Source organism: Cryptomeria japonica, chromosome 6, assembly GCF_030272615.1.
Source record: "Cryptomeria japonica chromosome 6, Sugi_1.0, whole genome shotgun sequence".
Taxonomy (NCBI): Eukaryota; Viridiplantae; Streptophyta; class Pinopsida; order Cupressales; family Cupressaceae; genus Cryptomeria; species Cryptomeria japonica.
The window spans coordinates 609,780,788-609,790,646 of record NC_081410.1 but is presented as its reverse complement, the minus strand read 5'-3'; the positions used below and the strand labels follow the sequence as shown (position 1 = coordinate 609,790,646).

Below are 9,859 nucleotides of genomic sequence, written 5' to 3'. Positions count from 1 at the left end.
ATCAAATAGTCTATAACAATTTTATTATTTATTTACATAGAAAAGAATAAATAATTATCTTAGATTTATAGAATTTTTTTTCTTTTCTTATTAAAATATTCAATATAAAAAATTAACCATTGAGTTGAAGACTCCACATCAATTAATTATCTTTTGTTTTATGATATTGCTATTAGGATTCAACTATGTAGTTTTCGAGTCAAACTCATTGACCCATATTTCATAAGTAGTGGTTCACAAGAACCCATCTCTCATGAGAATGAATGGTCCACTTAGCACTCATTGCATCTAGGTGATGCTCATAGAGGTGAAGCATTGGATCTTCTTAGAATTATCTTTTGTTTACTTTTGTAGGGTAATAAAAAATTCTTACGCATTTGTAAATGTAAAAAAGTTATGACATTTAGATTGAATATATCTAGATTATACGGCTGACCTTTAACCACACACACTAAGCAACATATTAGGATTAGAGAATGTTAGTCAACTCTGAGTGTTTAATACTTTTAATACTAGAAGTGTATTCTTAGTCTGACCACACACCTTAAGCAACATATTAAGCCTAGAAAATGTCAGTCAACTCTGTGTGCTTAACACTTTTAAGCCTAGAAGTGTATTCTTAGTGTGACCACACACCTTAAGCAACATATTAAGCCTAGAAAATGTCAGTCAACTCTGAGTGTTTAACACTTTTAAGCCTAGAAGTTTATTCTTAGTGTGACCACACACCTTAAGCAATATATTAAGCCTAGAAAATGTCAGTCAACTCTAAATGTTTTACACTTTTAAACCTAGAAGTATAAATTGTGTGTGTGATTTAAGCCATTCTCACTTATGCTATGTAATCATTTTTCTTCATAAATATTTTAGACCTATCTATTATCAAGATGACCAAACAAAACAACCAAAATCTCTTCCAGACTCATTTTTATCCCGACTGATCCTAATAATAGATCATAAAGTTGATGTGAAAAACTGAAAAACTAAGAGAATATGCAATACTTACCAAAACTAAAGCCCTGACGTTCACTAGAGTGAAATCATCTGCAGTCAAATCGAGGAGAATGTCGAGAAAGTCCTTTTCCTAGGGAAGATCCACGTATGAATACATCTAACAACTTATGTAGTCGCTTATTATGGACGGTCACACCACGGCTCACGCCCTGAGGGTCCAGGAATCTCAAAAATGGATAAAAGTCGGCCAAATTGGGTATTCCGGCCAACCTCAGCGAGTCAGTAAAAGTGTTCCTCAATTCTGCAGAGTCTGGATTGTTGGGATCGAAAAAGTTCTTACTGAAGATGGCGCTGCTCATGAGATTGAGACCCTCGTAGAACACCAAATGTGCAATGTTCAAACATTGTCCCCTCTTCTCGAAGACCATTCGAATCATGTCAGAGACTTGATCTCTTCTGAGATGTTGTAGCGCTTGGAGTCTGCTGGTAGAGAAAAGCTCTGTGGTGGCGATTCGCCTCAATTTCCTCCAGTAATCTCCATACTGAGCAAACACTATTGAGGATTTGTGGTGAGAAAGAACCTTGACTGCTTCTAACACAGGCCGTCCTGCAAAGTTTTTGTCGTGGGTTTTGAAGATCTCCTTTGCCATTTCAGAGGATGAAACCACCACAGCAGTTTTCATGCCGAGAGAGAGTCATGAGAGGGTCGTATTTCTGAGAAAGAGCCCACATTGATTCATTTGGGTTTTTCCCCAGCTGTAGAAGGTTTCCCACAATAGGCCAGCCAGGAGGTCCGGGAGGAAGATATTCACTTCTTTTCTTCATTCTTTTGGCGATTAGATCTAATAAGAAATACGACAGCACACTGCTCACCAGCGCAGAAAGCCAAATGAGCCATTACTCTTCCATTGAATGGATTTCAGATCTGCCAAGGAGACTCAATGGGAAACCAGCAACAATACATTAAAGATTTGTATATATAAAACGCTTAGTATCAAGATAGCTAATGACATCTGACAAAAACGTGCCCTTCCCTCGGAAGAAACGTGTATATATAAAAACATATTCGGTCACGGCCGTTGTCATATGTATATGACAATATCGAGCATGATTATGTTCGATCTGTGTATATAAACATATTTGACAATGTCTATTGTCATCTGTATATATATAAAGGTATAGCCGTATATCTATATACTCCAAGGTTGAATATAGCAATTAATTAATGATAATGTTGCTTTTTACTTGCTAATAGATACTTCTTTTGTTCAATTATTCATGTAGAAATAAATAATAATATAGTTGGTCATTATTTTAAAATTACATAGTATTGCCGTATATCTAGATACTCCAAAAGAATCTTTAATTAGGATTTATGGTAGCAATAAAGGTTGAATATAGAAATAAACAAGAGACGTCAAGTTCCTGTTCAGAGTGTAATGTTTTCAAGTAGATAGATTATGAAGATGGTTAAAAACATTTACAAATTTCTTTGGGAAAGTAGAAAACAGATTTATAAATTGTTTGGGAAATTAAAGAACAGATTTATAAATTGTTAATGTTTTCAAATAGATAGATTATCAATATGGTTAAAAACATAAAAAATCATTTCTAAATTGCTTTGGAAAATTAAAGAACAGATTTATAGATTCTTGAAATAAATGGACAAAGGTATGAACTAAGAAATCGTTTACAAATTGCTTGAAATAATTAAACAGATGTTGTACAAGTTAGGCCTGCAGATGTTAGAGATTGAATAAATGCATTGAGCACATACTATAACTCGATGTTGTAAGTGATATTTAAGTCATTTACAACATATTCAAAATGAAGGTAAGTCATAATGTAGCTAAAATGTAAATCAATTGTAATACCTTTTAAAGTAAAAACAAATAAATAAAACTGAAATAAACTGCGTAGTCTTTCAAATAAAAATTATAATTAAATCAAACTTCGTGATCGGATCATAAGATTGTGTACATATCCTACCCTTTATGAAATTTAAACTCGTGACATCTCTTTTAAGACCACAAATACTCGACCACTACCAACTCAGACAGTACCCATTTATCTCCCTTTTACATGAATAGCAATCAAAGCTTTTATGAAATTTTTAAATGAATCTAGAGCAGGCACGACTCCTTATCTCAGTAATTTAACAGACTCCTTATCTCAGTAATTTAACAGAAGAAAGGAAAAGAGAACACAAAAACTAAATTCTACAGAAAAAATCGTACTGTGATTTTTGTCATAGAATTTGCCTTTTCAGACAAGTGCATGAAGAGATTCGAAACATAAAATTAGAGTAGCTAAAAGCTATTAATAATTACTTAAACCTGCTTCAAATTGACCAAAAAATTAAGGAAAATGACCATAACAGGTTCGTTGCAGAAGACATCTGAACCAACTTTTGTTTGTAGATATTTGAACTGTAGATCTCAAATGCTAAAAACTAGTAAAAATTCTTCCAAAATATATTAAGACAATACTAAAAACTTAGTTTACATTGAAAATGTGAGAAAAAATTAAGAAATAATTAATGCGATAAAGGTTGAATATAGAAATAAATAAACAAAATTGTGCGGAGCACACAAAGGAGACTGAACTATATAAGATGTAATTCGTTTCGCAAAGAATGCATTAATTAGCTGTGCATTAATGGTCTATATTCTGTTATGTCAATGCCTCTTCAAACTTCTTTAAGTTCTATAAACAAATTTAAATATTAATAGGTACAGATATTAGAATTATTATTATTTTATTTATTTATTTATTTATTTTTAATTTTAGTATATAAGATAAGTATGAGTACAAATATAAAAAATTGTTAAATTAATCTTTTTATTGTAATATTATATAGAAATTATATCATTAATTAATAACTTTTTAATGATAATAATATACAAAAATGATATTAGGATTTAATCTGTTTATTCAAAATGATTGCAACATTGTAAGTCTTTTTTCACAATGGCTGTAACATTGTAAGTCTAGATCCCATGTAGCATTCTTCTTCAATATAGCCATTCAAGCAAAGGTACTAGATCTCATGTGGCATTCTTCTTCAATACAACCATCTCTTCATTCATGGCTTCCATCCAAGAATCTACATCATGTATTCCCATTGCCTCTCTAATAGTCCTAGGCTCATTAGTGTTAGCAATCAAAGCAAAAATACAACTTGAATCTAACAACGAATAACCAAACCTTTCTAGTGAATATCTATATCTTTCGAGTTGTCAAATGATTATCAAAATAAAAAATTTACCATGACAAAGATATTTTAGAAAAGGAAAATGGTAGCCATGGATAATTTTCAATCTACCTTCCAAAGTGCAGTACATCACAATATATAGACTCGCTATCGATCACAATGTAGGAAAATCTTCCCAATTATAGTCAAATGTATACTTCTTCACTTTTTCATCCTCTTCAAGAAAAACATCTACAAAACCTTGATAATTTATCTTTTTGTTCTTTTTCACTTTATATCCTTTATAGTTAAGGCTCACCACCATCACTATATAAACCTTGAATATAATAGAAAATAATCACTACCAAAGATCTAATTTCAATCTTTTGGAATTATCTAATAATCATCAATTTTGAGATTAATTAGCAAAATATCAAAAACTAGGTTTATGAATTTGCCAAATAGATTTGGAATGGATAAAACACATGCTCCCTACACCCATAGTAGAAATAAAGAAAATTGAATTGAAATGCTTATGAAAAATACAAGATTATTGAACAAACAATTAATCCTTGTTCCAAATTTCTATAGCCTACACTAGAGTTATAAAGCCTCATGAATGAGAAAAACTTAGGGAATCATAACAACTATAAACCACAAGAAATTTTAATGAAAATACATACTACCAACATAACCTTTTATCTATTGTTGTTTCCTCTATTTGGGGAAGGCTGCCCTACTTCCCTCTCCATTTCTAGTGCAACTCTGCCTATGAAGCTATTGGTAATACTTTGGGTCATTTCCTCAAGGTGGACCTTAATATAATCTATTTCTCCCACACTTCCTATGCTCAAAGTTTGGTGAATTTGGACTTTTTGAAGCCAACACTTATCGAGATCTCCCTGATGGTGTGAGGGTAGTTGTGACATCATATTTTGGACTATAAAGGGATACCTTTTCAGTGTATATATTTTTATATCGGTCATTTGCCTTCTTCTTGTCCATGTGGCTCTCATCCGCATTCCTCCCCCATTTGGTGAAATGTTGTTCACTATTGTAATCTCATAGCCTTTCTTGTTGCTTTTGATTATCGGTTGGAGTCTTTAATGGATTTGGTGCTTCCTTCTCCTGCAAGGTTATCTTGTTCAATGGCATAGACCCTTATTCCTATTGATGTGGCTCCTCTTGTGACTCTTGTGGGTCTCTCAAGTTTTATCATTAACCCCTCTATGGTTTATGACTCACTGTCTCTAGACTATAGGGTTCCCTCTCCAAATTTGGTAGCTTGTTTGGTTGATTTGTCTCCTACTTCCGATGGGTCTTTGGCCCTTGATCTGTTGTGTTGTCATGGCAAATATCATTATTCTTGGACTATTGTTCACCACAAGAAAAAGAGTGTCATATTATTCCGAATATGCAGATTGTTCTGTTGGGACCACAAATGGGTCCTAACTTTGATTTTCAATGAAGGTCTATTTTGTTGTTTTGACCTGCTCTATGGAGTTTTTCATTTTGTTTCTGCTTTGTTGTCTATTAATTTCTTTTTGTGTTGTTCCTCCTCTATTTCTTTTGATTACTCCTTTGGTAACCCTTATGATTTGTACTAGGATTGGGGACTTGTCAAAAACTCACTTATTTTTATTAAAAACATTATAACCTTTTAGTATTGTATTGCAATTAGAATATTTGTTAAATTTTGCCATCATTTTATAGTCAAAAAATATTAAATATTAATGTCATTTCTATATGATATTGCTATTGAGATTCAATAGTGTAGTTTTTGAGTCAAATTCATTGACCCATGTTTCATGAGTAGTGGTTCACAATAACCCATCTCTCGTGTGAATGCATGGAATACTTAGCACTCATGCATCTAGGTGATTCTCATAAAGGTGAAGCATTAGGCGTTCTTGGGATGTCATCCATCCCAGTACTATAACTCCTGCATGCTTAACCATGGAGTTTCCTACATTAAGCCCACTTAGCTTGCTACCTCATTTGCAAAACCTTCAGCAAGGGTTGTTCCTTATGAACCATTCATTACAGAACCCATTTAGCTCATCAATTGGTAACTGGGAGATATTTTTTACAACAAGTCAAATTGTAATATTCCTATGAGGATTCAACTATGTAGTTTTTGAGTCAAACTCATTGACTCATGTTTCATGAGTAGTGGTTCAAAAGAACCCATCTCTCATGAGAATAAATGGAACACATAGACTCATTACATCTAGGTGAAGCATTGGGCCTTCCTAGGAGGTCACCCATCCCAATATTACTCCAACTCAAGCACACTTAACCATGTAGGTTCCTCCAATGTTAAGCCAACTTAGTTTGCTACCCTATTTGCATAACCTTAAACAAGTATTGTGCCTTATGAAGGCCCAATACTTCACCTCTATGAGCATCACCTAGATGGAATGAGTGAGCTAGTTGTTCCATTCATTCTCATGAGAGATTGGTTCTTGTGAACCACTACCCATTAAACTTGGGTCAATGAATTTGACTCAAAAGCTACACAGTTAAATCTTGATAGTAATATCACAACTTGACTTACTGTGGAAAATATCTCCTACTTAACATTGATGAGCTAAAGGGGCTCTATAATGAATGGTTCATAAGCCACAATACTTGTCGAAGGTCTTGCAAATGGGGTAGCAAGCTAAGTGGATTTAATGTTAACGGAAACTTCATGGTTAAGTGTGCTTGAGTTGGAGTAGCACTGGGATGTATGACCTCTCAAGAAGGCCTAATGCTTCACCTCTGTGAGCATTATCTAGATGCAATGAGTGCTAAGTGAACCATTCATTCTGATGAGAGATGGGTTCCTGTGAACCATTACTCATGAAATATTAGTCAATGAGTTTGACTCAAAAATTATATAGTTGAATTCTTATAGCAATATCACAATTTAAAATATCACCACCCATTTATCAATTTCTATATCATTGACTACTGAAATAAATACTAAATACTGCCTCAATTTATCAATTTCTAGAGTATATCGAATAATGTTGTTTATGACAATTCAAATGCATAGCCATTATTCGTTTTATACACAAAATGACAATGGCCGTTACCAAAATATGCGTTTCACGCCAGGGAAGGACATTTTTGCCAGATTTCATGAACGATGTGCATGTTATCATCGAGATCATTCGAGGAAAATGATTTTTAGGAGGGAGAATGACGTCATTTGACAGATTCCGAGCAGATCTGAAATCCATATTAGTAAACCAAGTCATTGCCTTCCGAGAAGATCTGAAATCCATTCAATGGAAATGCAATGGGTGATTTGGCTTTCTGCACTGGTAACCAGTGTGCTGACATGTTTCTTATTAGATTTAACGGTAAAAAGAAAGAATAAGAGCAAGGCAAATCTTCCTCCTGGACCTCCTGCCTGGCCTATTGTAGGAAACCTTCTTCAACTAGGGAAAAAACCGAATGAATCTCTGTGGGCTCTTTCTCAGCAATACGGCCCGCTCATGACTCTTTCTCTTGGCATGAAAACTGCTGTGGTGGTTTCCTCCCCTGAAATGGCAAAGGAGGTCTTCAAAACCCACGACCAAAACTTTGCAGGCCGGACTCTGATAGAAGCAGCAAAGGTTAATTCTCACCACGAATCATCAATAGTGTTTGCTCAGTATGGAGATTACTGGCGGAAGATGAGGCGCATTGCTACCACAGAGCTCTTCACTCCCACAAGACTCCAAGCGCTGCAACATCTCAGAAGAGATCAAGTCTCTCAGACAATTCGAATGGTCTTCGAGAAGAGAGGAAAGACTCTGAACATTAAACATCTGGTGTTCTACGAGGGTCTCAATCTCATGAGCAACATCATCTTCAGTAAGAACTTGTTCGATCCCACCAATCCAGACTCTGTGGAATTGAGGAACGCTTTTAATGAATCGTTGAGGTTGGCCGGAAAACCTAACCTGGCCGACTTTTATCCGTTTCTGAGATTCCTTGATCCTCAGGGTGTGAGCCGTGATCTGGGCGTCGTATTTAAGCGACTAAACAACTACTTGGATGTATTCATACAAGATCGGCTGGCGGCGAGGAGAAAAGGCGTGGGTCTTCCCAAGGAAAAGGACTTTCTGGACATTCTGCTCGATTCGACTGCCCATGATTTCACTCTAGAGAATATCAGAGCTTTAATTACTGTAAGTGAAGATGTTTTCCTATATCAAATGATTTGATTCTTTATTACTACAAAACTCTTTTTTACATAAATATTTTGGATCACATTCTATAATCTTATTAGATTATGTAAATAAACTTGTTTAATCTAATGGTGATCCAAAACAGTGATGAAGAAAAAAGCTTATATGATCAAATTAAAGAATATTCAATCTAAATATATAGAAATAGTTTAAATGAGTACTATTGGCTATCTTGGACATATAGTAAACATAAGATAATTATTTAGTATTTTGTTTCAAAGTGTAAAATTGTTAGTGACTATTTAAAGTTGAATTATTCGATATATAAATAAAGTGCACCTAAACAACCGCATATTTAAATAAGGTTTTTCTCTATTCTTAGATCATAATAAAATAAAAATGAAAGATTTAATCATATTTATGTCTAAACCATATAAGTTTTCAGTTAATAATTGAGACTTTTTTAAAGTTTTATGAATTGGATAGTTGTTCAACACCTTCTTCAACTCCTATGCTTCATTTTCAAAACAATTATGAATTGCATTGTTGACAAGTGATTTCTTTATGATCATGTAGGAACTTTTGACTACTGGTAGTGATACCACTACTACAACAGTAGAATGGGCTATGGTGGAACTCATTGCTAATCCTCATGTAATGAAACAAGCACAAGAAGAATTAGAAGAGATAATTGGTTTGAATCGAAGAGTGGAAGAATCTGACATAGATCATCTACCTTATCTCCATGCTATAGTGAAAGAAGTTTTACGACTACACCCAACACTACCTTTGGCACTACCTCATAGAGCAGATAACTCATGTGAGGTGGCTGGGTATATGATACCCAAGCATACCATGGTGATTGTAAATGTGTGGGCAATTGGAAGAGATCCTAAGATTTGGAAGGAACCTTTAAAATTTATGCCAGAGAGGTTTTTCAATGGTGAGAATAGTAAAATGACATATAAGGGACAAGATTTTGAGTTGATACCATTTGGAGCTGGAAGAAGAATATGCTTAGGACTTCCTCTGGCTCATCAAATGCTTCATTTTACTATTGCTTCTTTAATCCATTCATTTAATTGGAGCCTTCCAAGAGGGATGAATTATGAGAAAATAGACATGAGTGACACCTTTGGAATGGTATTAAAGAAGGCTATAGAATTGCATGCAATCTCCACACCAAGATTACCAAACCATCTGTATTAAAATAATATGTTAGAAATAAGGGTCCCATGATGAGTTTTTGGTTGTGTGAATACTACTTATTATCTCTTTTACCAAGTTTGATGTAAATTTATGTTAAGAGATATTATGAATCCTTAAATAAATATTATGAAAATGTGTAACATCCCATGCCTATGCGCCTTGTATGTCTATTTGGATTTTCTTTGATACTAACATTATACATTATTAACCTTATATTTTAGTGTTGATGACCTACTTTCAATAAAAATAAAATATAAAATATAAAAACTAATTAAAGTATTACAAGATATATATTTTGGGAAATTCACTCGTAGATCTATAAAAGAGTATTTTTAGATTT

At 33.8% G+C, this 9,859-nt stretch overlaps 2 protein-coding genes across 2 annotated transcripts; one reads left to right on the top strand and one right to left on the bottom strand.

Annotated features, from left to right (window-relative positions):
• Nucleotides 1-1,040: 1,040 nt before the first annotated feature.
• Nucleotides 1,041-1,637, bottom strand: LOC131037730 (drimenol monooxygenase-like). The gene has a single exon (XM_057969912.2). The coding sequence runs from the start codon at nt 1,635-1,637 to the stop codon at nt 1,041-1,043; it is 597 nt and encodes a 198-aa protein (XP_057825895.2).
• A 5,785-nt stretch (nt 1,638-7,422) lies between these two features.
• LOC131036249 (probable (S)-N-methylcoclaurine 3'-hydroxylase isozyme 2) lies at nt 7,423-9,519 on the top strand. Its single transcript, XM_057968096.2, has 2 exons — nt 7,423-8,310; nt 8,887-9,519. Exons 1-2 carry the CDS (start codon nt 7,423-7,425, stop codon nt 9,517-9,519), a joined length of 1,521 nt encoding a protein of 506 aa, XP_057824079.2.
• Nucleotides 9,520-9,859: the final 340 nt, after the last annotated feature.

Excerpts from the sequence above, each read along its gene's own strand:
- LOC131037730 (XM_057969912.2), bottom strand. The coding sequence starts at position 1,637 with ATGAAAACTGCTGTGGTGGTTTCATCCTCTGAAATGGCAAAGGAGATC.
- LOC131036249 (XM_057968096.2), top strand. The coding sequence starts at position 7,423 with ATGGAAATGCAATGGGTGATTTGGCTTTCTGCACTGGTAACCAGTGTG. Across the intron at positions 8,311-8,886 it reads ATATCAGAGCTTTAATTACT|GAACTTTTGACTACTGGTAG; the intron begins GTAAGTGAAGAT and ends ATGATCATGTAG.